This window comes from Eptatretus burgeri, chromosome 5 (genome assembly GCF_056783735.1).
Source record: "Eptatretus burgeri isolate ZD-2024b chromosome 5, Ebu_testis_v1, whole genome shotgun sequence".
Taxonomy (NCBI): domain Eukaryota; kingdom Metazoa; phylum Chordata; class Myxini; order Myxiniformes; family Myxinidae; genus Eptatretus; species Eptatretus burgeri.
The window spans coordinates 6,438,328-6,456,265 of NC_140965.1; the positions used below are offsets into that span (position 1 = coordinate 6,438,328).

General features: G+C 47.6%; 1 protein-coding gene across 5 annotated transcripts in view; it reads left to right on the forward strand.

The window, feature by feature from the left end:
* Positions 1-17,938, forward strand: part of LOC147025782 (ATP-binding cassette sub-family C member 9-like) — a 175,192-nt gene that overhangs the window by 145,369 nt on the left and 11,885 nt on the right. For all 5 annotated transcript variants that reach the window (XM_085880567.1, XM_085880568.1, XM_085880569.1 and 2 more), the window contains 2 exons: positions 1,602-1,710; positions 7,073-7,176. In XM_085880567.1, the coding sequence (XP_085736693.1) occupies positions 1,602-1,710; positions 7,073-7,176 (213 nt within the window). The remainder of the gene's footprint in view (positions 1-1,601; positions 1,711-7,072; positions 7,177-17,938) is intronic.

Here is a 17,938-nt window from a genome sequence, read left to right on the forward strand (position 1 = left end):
AGCAGAAGCAGCATATCCAGGGTAGAGTGACCTGGTCTGAAACCAAATTGATGATCAGAAATCAAGCCATTGGAGAAGAGGAAGGATTTAATGTCAGAAGCGATGATGGATTCCATAACCTTGCTGATGATTGGGAGAAGGCTGATTGGTCTGTAGTTGCAGGGATCTGTTTTTGAACCTTTTTATGCAGGGCGATAATGTTTGCTGATTCCCAAGAAGATGACAGATGACCTTGAGCAAATGAGAGGGTGAATATAACAGAGAGAGGGTGAGCAAGCGCAGAGGAGCAGGTTTTTAGAACACGTGGACTGATGCCGTCTGGACCGGTTGCAGAATCTGAGTCGAGGTTTGACAGCAAGCTCTCCACCTTGTCAAGAGAAAAGGACACATAGTCCAGGGACAGCTGGGTATGACTGGGTTCGGTGGGTACAGAAAGAGATGGGTTTGGGACACAATATTTAGAAGCAAACACCGAGTTTAGGCATTCAGCCTTTTCACGTGCGGTATCAGCAGTGCGGCCATTTGACGTAAGGGAGGGGATGGAGAGGGAACATACACCAGAAACAGATTTAATTCGATGCCACCAGGATTTGTAGGAGAGAGAGAGGTTTGAGAGTTCAGACTTGAGATTAGAAAGATGTTGTTTTCTGGCTTTGTGGAAGGAACTGAGATTGCCTTCAGTTGGATTAGCCTTCCATGAGGCAAAGGCAAGTTGTTTCAGGACAACTGCCTCACAAAGGCAGGACAACTGTTTCAGGGCAGGATGAGGAGGAGAAAAGGCTCTGTGGTGATGGGTTGAAGTACATTGGGGAGTAATAAGAGAGGGGGCATAGGGCATTGAAGATTGGAGGATGTGGAGTGATGAGATGGAAGAGAGACCATGTGTGGGAAGGAGGCAGCTTTGTGGATGTGAGAGGGGGGCAACTTTGGGAAGGGGGAGTGAGGGGAAAATATTGGGGGTGAAAGGTGAGAGGGGAGAGTTGAGGGAGAAGGGTGAGGGGGAGTTTTTGAGAAAGGTAATAGGGAAGACTGGAGGGTGAAAAGTGTGAAGGTTGCGATGAGAGCAGGCACAGCCAAGGTGCAGGAGGGTGATGGGAGAGGTGGGGAGAGGGGAAGGATGAGACTTGGTAGAGCTATGGTGAAGAAAGGAATGGGCAGGGGGAGGTACAAAATTTGAGGGGTTGGGGAGAGGGGGAGATGTGCTGAGAGGAAGGAAGGAGCATGTTTGTGATGATGAGTGTACTGATTGAGAGAGTGATATATCTGTTAGGTTAGGTTCATTTGGCAGCGGTCGGGGTTCACCCAATGAAGGCAGCGGTCTGTTGCCTATACACTGCTCAAATAAAGGGATGTGTCAGAAGAATGTGTTGCATGTTTGGAACAAGATCGCCCGTAGGGTGGGTACTCTGCAATGGTATTAATAATCGTAAAAATTATTAATACCATTGCAGAGGGAGTCATGCCCGGTGTTCCACAAACATGACCCTTCTGGTGGCTCCAGTAGGGAGCAAGTGCTGCTTGTTTTTTTTTAATTGCTATAATTGAAGAATCTGTTTCAGCTGTCAAAAATTGTAAATGGTAGGAACTGTCGGTGTTCTCAGGAAGGATAATCATTGACAACATTGATATAGCCAAGCTTCCCTTACACACGCTACGCTCTCGATTCTCAATCATCCTACAAGACCCTGTCCTCTTCAGCGGATCTATCCGGTAAGACTCGTACCTTAAATAGGGAATGTAAACTGAAATTTCCAAAAAAAGATAGAGAATGACTAGATTTGATTGTTGTTGTATTTGCTGCATTTCATCCTAGTATGATTTAACCGATGTATAAAAAGAGCCCAATATCTCCATCCATAATGCTTTGTTCAAAAGAGTTTCTGTTGTCGCACACCAATACAAATGGTACCGTTGGAAAGGTAACAATCCATTTACTCGGAACAAAATTTCGTTCTTTTAACCACATTTACTTGCCTGTTTTAAAAGCCTGTGTTTCTGGTATTGAGGAAGAAAAAGCGACAACTCGAGCTTTAATGAAGCTGATCCAACAGTGACTGTTATTCTACGACAGCAGGAACCCTTTTCAAGGACACAGGAGGAGCAAACAAAAGTAAATGTATCAATACTTCTCGAAGCAATAGAAAAATATAGAAAAGCACACAGAAGGAACACACAAACAACAACGAAGGAGCACACAAACAACAACGAAGGAGCACACAAACAACAACAATTATATGTTATAAAATATCCTTTTTTGAATGTTTTACTTCATTTTGCATCCTCATTGACACATAAATCGACATGCAATATGTTTGTGAAGTGCAACGTGCTGTCATGATTAAACCCATCAACGAAGCGAAGAGGGAGTCATGCCCGGTGTTCCACAAAGCGGCAAATGTAACTTCTGTGGTTTTCTGTGGAGGCAACCACATCTTTATTTTTTTGTATACAAAGTTAAGGCTCGTGGAAGACCTGAAGCACAGAACAGAATGGCTAGAACACAGTGGAAAGTCGAGAAATGCACAAACCACAGCATTGAAGAATGGCACTGGAGGAAGAATCGGCAGGTGGAAGCATGCTGGATACAAGTTCAAATACAAGTCAGGGGTTGAAAGAACAGGAAGGGAAGACTGGAGGCGAAAGAGCAGTGGAACAGATGGATGGAAAGATGGGTGGAAGGAGAGGGAAGAAATCATTACCTGGAAAGAAAGGGGAGGACTTGGGGTGGGTTAATGAGGGTATGAAGTACAATAAGTGTGGATGTTGGATGACCTGAGGAAGTGACCATCCATCGTGAGGTCCTGTAGGGATGTATAGGATTGAACAAATGAGAGGAGGTGAACATCGTGAGTCTGGATTTTGGAACTTTCAAGAGAAGTGGGTTACTTCTCAACACTGTCAGGTCAGGTCAGCTATGGGAGCATGTGCCAGAACAGCGCGTCGCTGTGTCCACTTTCTGCCGGTACTCCAGGGGCCTCCGTCTGGCCTTCCCCAAGGCAGATGCTCGGCCCATCCCCATCTCCTTAAGATGCTGGTCAACCTGCTGCAACCACGAGGCACGTGGTCGGCCCATTGGTCTCCTCCACTCACGAGACTCCCTCGCTGAGAGAATCTGGTGAGCAACATCAGCGTCAGGAAAACGAGCCACATGTCCATACAGCCACAACTGACGCTCACGGACCATGCAGGTAACAAATCTCATCCGAGTCTCTCTCAGCAACCGCTCGTTGGACACAAAATCTGACCAGCGATAGCCAAAGATTCACCGAAGAGACCTGGTACCAAAGGAATTAAGTCTCCATCTCAGATCCTTGGTCAGAGTCCCAGTCTCGCATCCATAGAGCAACACTGGAAGCACCAAGGACCTGAAGACTCAGACTTTTGTCCTCCCGCACAGGTACTGGCAGCGCCACACCCCATGATCCAGTGAATCCATGACTCCCTAGGCCCGACCCAGATGTCTATTGACCTCTGACTCACAGCCAGCAGAGACATGAATATCACTGCCAAGGTAAGTGAATCTATCCACGACCTCAACATCCTCACCACAAACAGACACAGACAGGACAGCAGCATCCAAGATGTCACCGAAAGCCTGGATTTTAGTTTTGACCCAAGAAACCCGTAATCCCAACGGCTCCGACTCCTCATTCAGCACCTCGAGGGCCCCCAAGAGGATGTCTAAAGTCTCCGCAAAGATGACTGCATCATCTGCGAAATCAAGGTCCGAGATCTTGACATTCCCAAACGATGCACCGCAGCTTGATCTTTCCGACATTCTCCCTAAAATCCAGTCCATACAAGTGCTGAAAAGTGTGGGGGCCAGTACACACCCCTGACGAACTCCAGTAACAACTGGAAGTAAGTCAGAGATGGTACCACCACACTTCACAGCACTCTCAGTACCAGAGTAGAGTTCAGACATCAGATCGATCAGTTTTGCTGGCACCCCACAAAGACCTAGAATCCTCCAGAGGGCATCCCGATTCACTGAATCGAACGCTTTACAGAGATCAACATAGGCTGCAAGCAGCCCCTGCCGAAACTCTCGTCTGCATTTGGTGAGGACACGAAGAGCAAGGATACGGTCAATCGTTGACCTCTTTGGTGTAAAGCCTGACTGCTCTCGACGCTGGTGCTCAAGCAAATGGTGGCAAACCCTAGCAAGAATTATCCGAGCAAAGACCTTGCCCGGCACTGAGAGCAGCGTCACCCCTCGGTAGTTGTTGCAGTCTTGGCGATCACCCTTCCCTTTCCAGAGAGGGACAACAAGGCCCCTCTTCCATTCAGTTGGGATGATGCCTGTGTTCCAGGCAGAGCACAAAACTGCATGCAACGACACGAGTGCAGCATTTCCACGAGCCTTGAGAAGTTCAGCATGGATGCCACAGATCCCTGGAGCTTTACCCTGTTTTGACTGGTTCACCGCAGCCCATGCTTCCACAAGCGTAGGTGGACCACAGTTGATTGGAGGGTCAGCAACAGGGATTGTAACACCCTTGACATCCAACTCGACAGCTGGGGGATCAGCCTAGTACAACCGCTCAAAGTAACCGGCCCAGCGGGCCTTCACTTCAGACTCCACTGTCAAGAGCCTACCACTCTCTGCTCTAACTGCAGTGCTCCGAGGGATGGGCTTGGATGAACGCAATGCACGAATTCCCCTGTAAGCGGGACGAGAATCACCTGTCCACAGGTGATGCTCTACCCCCTCACAGATTCCTCGCACATAGGCCTCCTTGTCCACCCTTAGTGCACGTGCAGTTTTACGCCTCAGCTCCCTGAACAGCTCAGTTCTGCCATTCAGCCTGGCCCTGCGACTCTGGTCAATGGTATCCAGTGTCCCTTGAGAGACAAAATTCTTCTTTGCCCTGCGGTGAGTTCCAAGACATCCACCGACAACATCAATGAAGGTGGTCTTGAAGGCACTCCACAACTCTTCAGGACCCCCCAAAGCACCCAGACACCCCAAATGTCCACTCAGCCTGTTCGCAAACTCCTCAGCTGCTCTCTCATCCTCGAGCTTGCCAACATCCAACCTAGGCTGGGATGGTACCATTCTCCAGGATTTAAGGTGCAGCTTTAGAGTTGCTACAACAAGCCGGTCATCACTATTGAGGAACTGAGCACTCCGGTAGACCCTGCAGTTCTGGATCATCCTCCAGCGACCATCAACGAGGACATGTTCAATCTCCTATGCCACACCACCAGCGTTGGAATACCAAGTCCAGCGATGAGCTTGTGGGCACTGAAACCATGAACCAGCCACCCTAAGTCCATGACTTCTTGCAAAGTCAAGGAACTTAGTGCGATCTGGTTCATAGTTCCTGACCCATGGGGACCGACACATGTCTCATAACCATCCCTATCAGTTCCAGTCGATGCATTGAAATCCCCCAAGACTAGAAGTGTATCTCGTCTGGGGCACTGATCAACCACAGACTCGAGCGTGGTGTAGAATGTGTCCTTCACGGTGAGGTCACTCTCCTCAGTCGGAGCATAGACAGAAACCAGGGAAATGATACCTAAGGAGTGACGAATCCTTAGTCTCATAATATGCTCGTTGACCGGTGTTACCTCAATTATCATTGGGGTCAGCTTATTGGACACAGCTACAGCAACTCCTTGGGTATGGTAACCATCAGAGTGACCAGACCAATAGTAGGTGTAACCACCCACCATTATCTCGCCGCAATCCGGTCTCCGAACCTCAGAGACTGCTGCAATACCGATGTCCAAATGCTTGAGCTCAGATGATAACAGAGACAGGTGATCATCCTCTCCTCGGGATAGGGCATTCCAGGCACCCACCCGAAGGGACCACCTCAGGTTAACCCAAGGAGACCGCCGTCTGGTGGACAACACCTCAGCACCACTCCGACACACTCTCCCGCAATCTGACCCAGGGATGTTACCCCGTGGTTTTCTCCTTTCATCAAAGATTGGGGGTCCCGAAGGCTTTGCCCCAATCCCATCATCCGGTGAGCTGCCCTGCGAAGGGAAGCTGCACAGGAGGTACTTCCACGGAGTGGGTTTTCAGATTTTTTTTGCGTTTTTGTGTTTTGCGGAATGAAGGGTTTTACGGTGGCCGGAGTGCAAATCCTGCCACCAACCTCCTAATAAAAAAGTAACCCAACTGCAGGAGGACGTCTGCAGACACAGTTGGGCACTAGGTATGGATGGCCATTTGCTCACAATGAGCTCCTCCGCTCTTTGACAGGTTTTGTTTTTAATCCTGCTGGGTGTCCATATCCAAACACCCTCCTCACCAGAAAACCTGGTGGGGGAGACGGTTTAGTCGCCGACAACCCGACCATGGAACAGGTTAGTACAGGTTTACATGGTACCTGTAGCAGGTCACAAATCTAACCTGACCTGATCTCAACACTGTACTCCACCGAATCACTTGCAGACCAGTTGTACCTTGGAGAAACTTGGGGCGCACAAAGCATGGAAAGAGCAGAGGGTGCAAGGCCAGAAATGAGGCAGTTGAAGACAGGTCGTGAACCTGTTTGTGACAAAGCTGAATGTCTGCAACTCTTACTCTTGCATCTCAAAGACTCCAACTATTTTGATGACCTTGGACTCCACTATATCAAGATGTGAAAGGTGTGAAGCCGGGTGCCTTCAAGCTGTCTTGACTTCGAGAAGGCCTGATTAACTGTGAATAGCACGTGATGTCAATGTGCATCTCACAGCCAATGAGAGATTTGCACAGGTAAGACGTGGAGGCTTCCAAATAATATGATTGAATATTCACTGAAGATCTATGAGCTGCTTTTTGGTGCATTTTTAGCTTATCTGGAATTTATATTCCAGACAAGATATTGTTATCGCGTACCGTCCGTCCGTCCGTCCGTCCGTCCATCCGTCATGATGATAGTTGTCAGGATAGTCATGATCAACGTCAGGATAGTTGATCATGATGAGATTTTTGTGAGTTGTAAGGCAAAGAAAAATGCTTGGTAGTCAATGACAGTAAATTTAAATGCTCTTGATGAGATGCAAATACATTGATGATATCATATGTGACCGAGGCACGAAACCATGTTTTGGGAACGTTTGTGTACAGCTTTAATCTGGATCCTGAAGATAAATGCACGGATAGCATGCTCTGGGAGGCACTTGAGATTGCTCAACTCAAACAGGTGGTCAAGATCCTGCCTGGAGGATTGGGTAGGTCCAGAGAATTTTATTATTATTAAAAAAAAAAAATTGTATCCAAAGCCTCAGCTCATATTGAAAGAGCTGAGATTTCTGATGTTTCATAAAAGTGCTAATAAAAGTTGTGCTGCATCGCTCATGAGCAATTTGATCGGTACCCACATGGTTCTTGTAGCATCTCCCCCTTCCATAATTGTGCAAAACCAGGCCTGAATTGTAGAAAAACTGCTTCACATGCTGCTGCAACATTATGTTAGATTGTTGCAGGACAAGGATATTAGGAGTAATTGTACAATACATTTCAAAGATATTTGAGGATAATCGACACTGTTTTGGGGATTTGAAACTGCAATCACATATCATGAGCTACAGTGCCCTGCAAAAGTATTCACCCCTTCCAATAATGCCACATTTAGTTGAATGATGAATTATGTATTTAAAAAAATTCCAAATTAACTTTTTTATTCAAAACTGAAGTGATCAAACTAAACACTGTTGTAGTTGAAGAAGGTTACATGTGAGGAATACCTGCAAAAAACATGTACAAATCAAAATTCACTAGTTGTAAAAGTATTCAGCCCCTTCGGTCAGAACGTGGTGGAATCACCTTTTGCAGCAATGACTGCTACTAGTCTTTGTGGGTAGATGTCTACCAATGTTGCACAGTGAGATGATGAAATCTTTGCCCATTCTTCAAGTGAAAATTGTTCTCGTTCTGCCAAGTTTGATGGAGATCGTCGATGGACTGCAATCTTGACGTCTCACCATAAATGTTCAATTGGGTTCAAGTCAGGACTTTGACTGTACCACTCAAGAACATTAATTTTTTTTCCAATTCAGCAACTCCAGTGTGGCTTTAGCCTTGTGCTTTAGATCATTGTCCTGCTGAAATATGAATCTCATACCCAGTTTCAGATTAATGGCCGACTCAAGCAGGTTTTTAAAAATGATTCCCCTGTACTTTTCACCATCCATTGTCCCTTCTCGCCTGACAAGCTTTTAGATGCGTCTTTTTCATTAATGGGTTCTTTTTTGCCCCCGTTCATCGAGGCCAGTTTTGTGAAGAGAACGGGATGTTGTTGATTGATGAACACTGACCCCCATCTCATACATTGAGCTTTGTAGATCTTTCAAAGTCATTTATATAGATTTAGAATGACATCCCAAACCAGTTTCCTGTTTGCCCAGCTGCTGAGTTTGGATGGGCGACCTGATCTGGTTCGAACATGGGTGGTATGATACGTTTTCCACTTCTTAATGATGGATTTCACCATACTTAAAGGGATAATGAATGATTTTGAAATCTTCTTATGACCCTCCCCTGAAAGGAAATAGGAATTGGAAATAGGAAGAGATGTTCAAAAGGTCGATTGTGGCGAAGCGATCTCCAAACCTCAGGAAGAGACGAGCTTGAGTGGAGGCTTCTCTCAAGGTCAAGAGAGACAATACATTGTATAGTTGTATGATATTTTTTGTTGAAGTACTTTTATATTCAACTAACAGCAGAGTACCCACCCTATGGGTGATCTTGTTCCAAACATGCAACACGTTCTTCTGACGCATACCTTTATTTGGGCGGTGTATATAGGCAACTGACAGCGCTGTGTCAGCAAAAGAAACATGAACTTATGTGCATGAAGCAAAAGCATACCGACTGCTTATAATTAAATCACCTCACATTTATCTTTACTGTCGACAATGGGTGCTTGGCAAGTGGCTAAGCACTCATGCAAGCACTCCAATTAAATGGTTGAAAAGGAACGGTTGGCCACGCTGTTGCTGCATACCAAAAGGGATCCCTCAAACTTTAAAGCCCGTCTTCAATAAAATGAATTCATTCACATAATGACTTCATCCACAAAAGAGATACAGCTTAATGCAGAACAACCGAGCATTCTGAGTTCAAATCCCACTCAGCTGTTGAATTAATACCAGGTGGGGTTGACTTTGCCTGTCATCCTTCCGAGGTCGGCAAAATGAGTGCCAGCTTGCTGGTATATATCCACCCTTGCTGGTATATATCCGCCCTTATATCTCAAAGGGCGGAGGAGCTCCTTGTGAGCCAATGGCCATCCATATCTCGTGCCCAACTGTGTCTGCGGACGTCCTCCTGCAGTTGGGTTACTTCTTATTAGGAGGTTGGTGGCAGGATTTGCACTCCAGCCACCATAAAACGCTTCATTCCGCAAAACGCAAAAACGCAAAAAAATCTGAAAACCCACTCCGTGGGAGTACCTCCTGTGCAGCTTCCCTTCGCAGGGCAGCTCACCGGATGATGGGATTGGGGCAAAGCCTTCGGGACCCCCAATCTTTGATAGGAGGGAAACCACGGGGTAACATCCCTGGGTCAGATTGCGGGAGAGTGTGTCGGAGTGGTGCTGAGGTGTCGTCCACCAGACGGCGGTCTCCTTGGGTTAACCTGAGGCGGTCCCTTCGGGTGGGTGCCTGGAATGTCCTATCCCTAAGAGAGGATGATCACCTGTCTCTGTTATCATCTGAGCTCAAGCGTTTGGACATCGGGATTGCAGCTCTCTCTGAGGTTCGGAGACCGGATTGCGGCGAGATAATGGTGGGTGGTTACACCTACTATTGGTCTGGTCGCTCTGATGGTTACCATACCCAAGGAGTTGCTGTAGCTGTGTCCAATAAGCTGACCCCAATGATAATTGAGGTAACACCGGTCAACGAGCGTATTATGAGATTAAGGATTCGTCACTCCTTAGGTGTCATTTCCCTGGTCTCTATTTATGCTCCGACTGAGGCGAGTGATCTTACCGTGAAGGACACATTCTACGCCACACTCGAGTCTGTGGTTGATCAGTGCCCCAGACGAGATACACTTCTAGTCTTGGGGGATTTCAATGCATCGACTGGAACTGATAGGGATGGTTATGAGGTGTGTGTTGGTCCCCATGGGTCAGGAACTATGAACCAGAATAGCACTAAGTTCCTTGACTTTGCAAGAAGTCATGGACTTAGGGTGGCTGGTTCATGGTTTCAGCGCCCGCAAGCTCATCGCTGGACTTGGTATTCCAACGCTGGCGGTGTGGCAAAGGAGATTGACCATGTCCTCATTGACGGTCGTTGGAGGATGATCCAGAACTGCAGGGTCTACCGGAGTGCTCAGTTCCTCAATACTGACCACAGGCTTGTTGTAGCAACTCTAAAGCTGCACCTTAAATCCTGGAGAATGGTACCATCCCAGCCTAGGCTGGATGTTGCCAAGCTCAGGGATGAGAGAGTAGCTGAGGAGTTTGCGAACAGGCTGAGTGGACACTTGGGGGGTCTGGGTGCTTTGGGGGTCCTGAAGAGTTGTGGAGCACCTTCAAGACCACCGTCCTTGATGTTGCCGGTGGATGCCTTGGAGTTCACCGCAGGGCAAAGAAGAATTTTGTCTCTCAAGGGACACTGGATACCATTGACCAGAGTCGCAGGGCCAGGCTGAATGGCAGAGCTGAGCTGTTCAGGGAGCTGAGGCGTAAAACTGTACGTGCACTGAGGGTCGACAAGGAGGCCTATGTGCGAGGAATCTGTGAGGGGGTAGAGCATCACCTGTGGACAGGTGATTCTCGTCCCGCTTACAGGGGAATTCGCGCATTACGTTCATCCAAGCCCATCCCTCGCAGCACTGCAGTTCGAGCAGAGAGTGGTAGGCTCTTGACAGAGGAGTCTGAAGTGAAGGCCCGCTGGGCCGGTTACTTTGAGCGGTTGTACCAGGCTGATCCCCCAGCTGTCGAGTTGGACGTCAAGGGTGTTACAATCCCTGTTGCTGACCCTCGAATCAACTGTGGTCCACCATCGCTTGTGGAAACACGGGCTGCGGTGAACCAGTTGAAACGGGGCAAAGCTCCAGGGATCTGTGGCATCCATGCCGAACTTCTCAAGGCTGGTGGAAATGCTGCACTCGCGTCGTTGCATGCAGTTTTGTGCTCTGCCTGGAACACAGGCATCATCCCAACTGACTGGAAGAGGGGCCTTGTTGTCCCTCTCTGGAAAGGGAAGGGTGATCGCCAAGACTGCAACAACTACCGAGGGGTGACGCTGCTCTCAGTGCCGGGCAAGGTCTTTGCTCGGATAATTCTTGATAGGGTTCGCCACCATCTGCTTGAGCACCAGCGTCCAGAGCAGTCAGGCTTTACACCAAAGAGGTCAACGATTGACCGTATCCTTGCACTTCGTGTCCTCACCGAACGCAGACGAGAGTTTCGGCAGGGGCTGCTTGCAGCCTATGTTGATCTCTGTAAAGCGTTCGATTCAGTGAATCGGGATGTCCTCTGGAGGATTCTTGGTCTTCGTGGGGTGCCACCAAAACTGATCGATCTGATGTCTGAACTCTACTCTGGTACTGAGAGTGCTGTGAAGTGTGGTGGTACCATCTCTGACTTATTTCCAGTTGTTACTGGAATTCGTCAGGGGTGTGTACTTGCCCCCACACTTTTCAGCACTTGTATGGACTGGATTTTTGGGAGGATGTCGGAGAGATCAAGTTGCGGTGCATCGTTTGGCAATGTCAAGATCTCGGACCTTGATTTTGCAGATGATGCAGTCATCTTTGCGGAGACTTTAGACATCCTCTTGGGGGCCCTCGAGGTGCTGAATGAGGAGTCGGAGCCGTTGGGATTACGGATTTCTTGGGTCAAAACAAAGATCCAGGCTTTCGGTGACATCTTGGATGCTGCTGTCCTGTCTGTGTCTGTTTGTGGTGAGGATGTTGAGGTCGTGGATAGATTCACTTACCTTGGCAGTGATATTCATGTCTCCGCAGGTTGTGAGCCGGAGGTCAATAGACGTCTGGGTCGGGCCTGGGGAGTCATGGATTCACTGGATCATGGGGTGTGGCGCTGCCGGTACCTGTGCGGGAGGACGAAAGTCCGAGTCTTCAGGTCCTTGGTACTTCCAGTCTTGCTCTATGGGTGCGAGACTTGGACTTTGACCAAGGATCTGAGACGGAGACTTAATTCCTTTGGTACCAGGTCTCTTCGGAGAATCCTTGGCTATCGCTGGTCGGATTTTGTGTCCAACGAGCGGTTGCTGAGAGAGACTCGGATGAGATTTGTTACCTGCATAGTCCGTGAGCGTCAGCTGCGGCTGTATGGACATGTGGCTCGTTTTCCTGACGCTGATCCTGCTCACCAGATTCTCTCAGCGAGGGAGTCTCATGAGTGGAGGAGGCCAGTGGGCCGACCACGTGCCTCATGGTTGCAGCAGGTTGACCATCATCTCAAGGAGATGGGGATGGGCCTGGCATCTGCCTGGGGGATGGCCAGACGGAGGCCCCTGGAGTACCGGCGGAAAGTGGACGCAGCGACGCGCTGTTCTGGCACATGCTCCCATACCTGACCTGACCTTGCTGGTATACTGTGTCCAGAATTGTACCGAATAGCCAAGGAGACTGCTTCGGCAGCACCAACGCTCTGCACAGAGTATGGTCCCAATGGATGGATGGATGGAACCCTGAAGACATCACAAAATTCAATCACCCGTGAAATATACCTTGCAGAAAATCGACCATTTTGCCTGCAGGGATGTGCTCACGTCACGTGGTGCGTCTTTATTTATTTTATTTTTTTTTACCAAATTTGGTTTGATTCCCTGTGGAGCACCCTGTGAAAACGTTCCTAAATGTTTTGTTCACTCAATATAGTTCTCCAATTAGAAGAAAAAGATCAGTTTAATGCTTTGGAAATTTCACATTTTCTTGTATATGTATGGAGGAGGAGGGAACATAGCCTTGCTTGCTTAAAGTAAAGAGGTATATCCACCTAGTTGAAAGACATTTCTTATATTATCAGATTTCACAACAGATTTCAGCACTTATTTATTTAGTCAGGACGATATCCGATCCTCAAAACCGAAATAATATTTCAATGATATACTTTAATTAGTCTGTAAGAGTCGATCGTGGAAAATCGTATCATATAATGCATGAAATCTCTCCAAGCTTCTCATTTGAAAACTATAGCACTTACAAAAGCGATGTATGCAGCGATCTGAAGCTATGATGAACAGGCATTCCATAATGAGTGAAGAAAGTGAAAACAACAACTTTATCATTGAGAAATCGTTGCGGCCTGTTCCAAGTCAAGGCATGGTTGAGCAGGCCAAAAAACATGGCGGCTTCAGATCCCAGCGAGGTTACCCAGTAAACACCTTAAGACCCAGAGAGCGAGATGGCCGGGGATTGCCTGATGAAGGATATAATTAAATAAGGCTGTTAATTATCTTCAAAAGGGGTGTTTTAATTAACGTAAACACCCAATTTTCACTCTTGCACTTCCTTAGAGTTTTCTTAGTATACATACAAAGTTTCAGGCTGCTCGGTTTCATAGTTTTAGAGTTATGGTGGAGACACACACACATACACACACACAGCCTTCTATTTGCATAGATAAGGGAAGAAAGGGGGGAAGTGATTGTGAATTTCATGTTTCATCTTTATTTACTTTTAACATTGTTCTTTACAAACAGGAACAGGGACAATGCAGGCATGGTAGGTTGAATAGGTTTCTCATGTGCCAAAGTTCCCTGTGTACATATATTTGTGTAACATTGTTAAGAAGAGGGAGAAATAGGGAGGGAAGGACAGAGAGTTGGGATGAGGGTGCATGGAATTGGAAGAGGGAGATTGAGACGTTGGGAGGGGGGATAGACTTGGGGTTGGAAGGGGGATTGAGTACTTGGGGTTTGGGGCAGTTGAAGACTTGAATAAGAAAGGAGGGGATGACAGAGTTGGCTTGGGGGAGGGAGGACAGAGTTGGGATCGAGGGGTTTGAGATTTTGAAGAAAGTGGGAGGGGAGCACAGAGTTTGGCTGTGATGGGAGGGGGGTTAAGGACATGGAATTGTGTGTGGGAGTGGTTGGGGGGGCGTTATGGACCTGAAGTCACATTTTACATTTTGCAGAATTTCCATAGGTCCGGGATAGTCCCGTTGTGTCTTTTGGGTCCTCAAGGTATTTTTTTTAAGTCCTTTCTCTTAAAGAAGTCCTTTTATTCAAGCTTCTGGGTCTCACTATCTGCCATGATCTTTCCTGGGAAAGCCAGATTTCCAAGTTGGACTCCAAAACCAGTCGCCAACTGGGCATCCTCCGTCGTGCATAGTCCTTCCTTGGCACACTTGAGCTCCTGACCACATACAAAGCTTTCATCTGCAGCCTGATGGAGTATTGCTCTCCCCTTTGGGCTGATGCTCCTGCCTCTCACCTTTCTCAGCTTTATGCTGTGGAAAACAAGGCATTTCGGATCATTTGTATCTTCCGCGATAAGGCTGAGTCTTTGGGTCTCTCACTCTCTCGCCACAGGCAGGCAGGTGGTCTTTCTGTCTTCTCCCGTCTCCACTCTGGCCTCACCCCCCCCCCCCTGTCTGAGATATGCTCCCCCCACCCCATTTTTCCGCAGGGTGCTCAAGGTCTGCCAGCAACCCTCTTTTTTTTTTGTATACCTTGGTCGAGGCTCGTATGAGAGCTAACACACAACTCACAGCAAGGAGGCATGAGACAAGAGGGGCGGGAGTGGAAGGGACAAAACGGTGGGGAACAGACACATTAGGTGAACCGTGGAAGGGAGAGGGATGGGGATGGGATGGGGAACATGGCGAAGAGAAGATGGACATTACAGGGACTTTCAGGAAGGAAAGCAGGGGAATTGAAGGAAGTGGGCTTGGGTGGATTATCGGGGGTAGAAAAGATCGAGAATTTGGATGGGGGAAGATAAGAGGTGGTGGTGAACAGCTGTTTTGAAAGCCTGGAGGGAAGAATGGGAAAGAATAGAGTGAGGAAGTTTATTCCAAAGGCGGGAAAAAAGAGGAATGAAAGAGTGAAGATGAGCAGTGATTCGTGATTTTGGTAGTTTTACCAGAAGGGGGTTGTTGGCAGACTTTGAGCGCCCTGTGGAAATGTGGTGGGGACAAATCGTAGAGAGAGCAGGGGGGGCAAGGCTGGAGAGGAGTCGGTAGAAGACAGAAAGACCACCGACCAACCTGCGGTGATTGAGTGAGAGGCCCAAAGACTCAGCTTCATTGCGGGAGATGCCGATGATCGTAAAAGCCCTGGTTTCGACAGCGTGAAGCCGAGAAAGGTGGGAGGCAGGAGCACCAGCCCAGAGGGGAGAGCAGTACTCCATCAGGCTACGGCCAAAAGCTTTGTAAGTTGTCAGGAGCTCAAGAGGGCCGAGGAAGGACTTTGCACGACGGAGGATTCCCAGTCGGCGACTGGCTTTTGAAGCGAGGTTGGAAATGTGACTTTCCCAGGAAAGGTCATGGCAGATAGTGAGACCCAGAAGCTTGAAAGAAAAGACTTCTTCCAGAGGATTGTTGAGAAAGTGGATGGGGAGGTTTTCTAAACGGTCCTTTCAAAGAGACATAGTGAGAGTGTGAGATTTGTCTGGATTGAAAGACATGTTCCACGTGTTGGACCAGTTTGTGATTTTATCCAGATCTGCAGTGAGCGAAGAAGCTGCTGCTTGCCGGTCTGAGGGATGACAGATGGTACGGCAGAGGGTGGTGTCGTCGGCAAAGAGAAATAGAGGATTTTCCAGAGAGTCCGAGAGATCATTGATGAAAACCAGAAAAAGAACAGGGCCCAGAACGCTACCTTGAGGAACTCCAGCCTGGACAGGAAGAGGGGATGAAAGAACTCCATTTAGGGCCAAACGTTGACTGTGACAGGAGAGGAAGTCTGCGAGCCATGAGTGGAGATGGCCTTGAATACCATGGGAAGAGAGTTTGGTGAGTAGGGCAGGGTGCCAGACTGTGTCAAAAGCATGTGATATGTCCAGGGATACGGCTCGGATTTCCTGTCTGGCATTGAGGACCTCTATCCATTGATGGGAGAGCAGAAGCAGCATATCCAGGGTAGAGTGACCTTGTCTGAAACCAAATTGATGATTGGAAATCAAGTCATTGGAGAAGAGGAAGGATTTCATGTCTGAAGCGATGATGGATTCCATAACCTTGCTGATGATTGGGAGAAGACTGATTGGTCTGTAGTTACAGGGATCTGTTTTTGCACCTTTTTATGCAGGGCAGTGATGTTAGCAGATTTCCAAGCAGATGGCAGATGTTTGGGCAAATGAGAGGGTGAATAGAACAGAGAGAGGGTGAGCAAGAGCAGAAGAGCAGGCTTTGAGGACACGTGGGCTGATGCCGTCTGGACCGGTTGCAGAATCTGACTCGAGGTTTGAAAGCAAGCTCTCCGCCTTGTCAGGAGAAAAGGATATACTGTCCAGGGACAGTTGGGTGCGACTGGGTAAAGTGGGTAGAGATAGAGATGGGTTTAGGACACAAGATTTAGCTGCAAACACCGAGTTTAGACATTCAGCTTTATCACGTGTGGAATCAGCAGTGCGGCCATTTGAGGTAAGGGAGGGGATGGAGGGGGAACATACACCAGAAACAGATTTGATTAAACGCCACCAGGATTTTGAGGAGGGAGAGAGGTTTGAGAGTTCAGACTTGAGATGAGAAAGATGTTGTTTTCTGGCTCTCCTGAGGGTAGATACGCACTTGTTCCGAGCTTTGTGGAAAGAACTGAGATTGCCCTCAGTTGGGTTTGCTTTCCATGAGACAAAGGCAAGTTGTTTCAGGAGAACTGCCTCGCCACAAGCTTCAGTAAACCAAGGGCGGGAGGAAGGGTAGGACAACTGAACATGAGAGGGGATAAATCTGTGCATGAGGGAGAGCAAGTTTCTTTGAAAGAATTCCCAGGATGAGTTGATGTTTGAGAAAGTAGTGATAGGAGACCAGTCTGTAAGTTTGATGGCTGCTCGGAGACCCTGCCAGTCGGCTTGAGTAAAATGCCAGACTCGACGGCGGTAAGGTGGTTCTCTGATAACAGCCAGAGAGATGTCCACTTTAACAAGGACGTGCACTCTTCTGGTAATACTACCAAAATCAAGAATAACTGCTCACCTTCACTCTTTCATTCCTCTCTTTTCCTGCCTCCACACTCTCTTCAATCCCACTGTTCCCTCCATGTCTTCAAAACAACTGTTCACCACCATCTCTTAACTTCCCCCATCCAAAACCACGATCTTTTCTTTTTGATCCAAAAACCACGATTTTGGGTCTTTTAGGTCTTTGGTGTCTTTCAGGTCCTTTTAGTTATTTGGGGTATTTTGGGGTCTTTCATGTCTTCTCTCTGTGTGTCTCTCTGTGTGTCTCTCTCTGTGTCTCTCTCTGTGTCTCTCTCTGTGTCTCTCTCTGTGTCTCTCTCTGTGTCTCTCTCTCTCTCTCTCTCTCTCTCTCTCTCTCTCTCTCTCTCTCTCTCTCTCTCTCTCTCTCTCTCTCTCTCTCTCTCTCTCTCTTTTTCTCTCTTTCTCTCTTTCTCTCTTTCTCTCTCTCCTCTCTCTCTTTCTCTCTTTCTCTCTCTCTCTCTCTCTCTCTTTCTCTCTTTCTCTCTTTCTCTCTTTCTCTCTCCTGTCTTTTGGGCCCTTCGGGGGGGGGGGGGGTGGGGTGGGGAATCTTTCAGGTCCTCTGACCACTTTAGGTTAAATATTTCAGATTACAATTGTGGGTGATGTGAGGTCAGCTATTCAACCAATGCGTTAAGAGCGGATATACATACGTGCATAAATACATACATAATCACATACTTTTTATTTTTTGAATACCTTGTCGAGGCTCGTTTGAGAGCTAAAATTATATACTATATAAATAGCTCTATATTATATATAGCTTGCTCCATTATATATAGATATACTCCACTTTGTTGCAAAATTTGAAATATATATATAGATATATAGATTACAGCACTATAAATAGAAATAGTGTGTGAATCT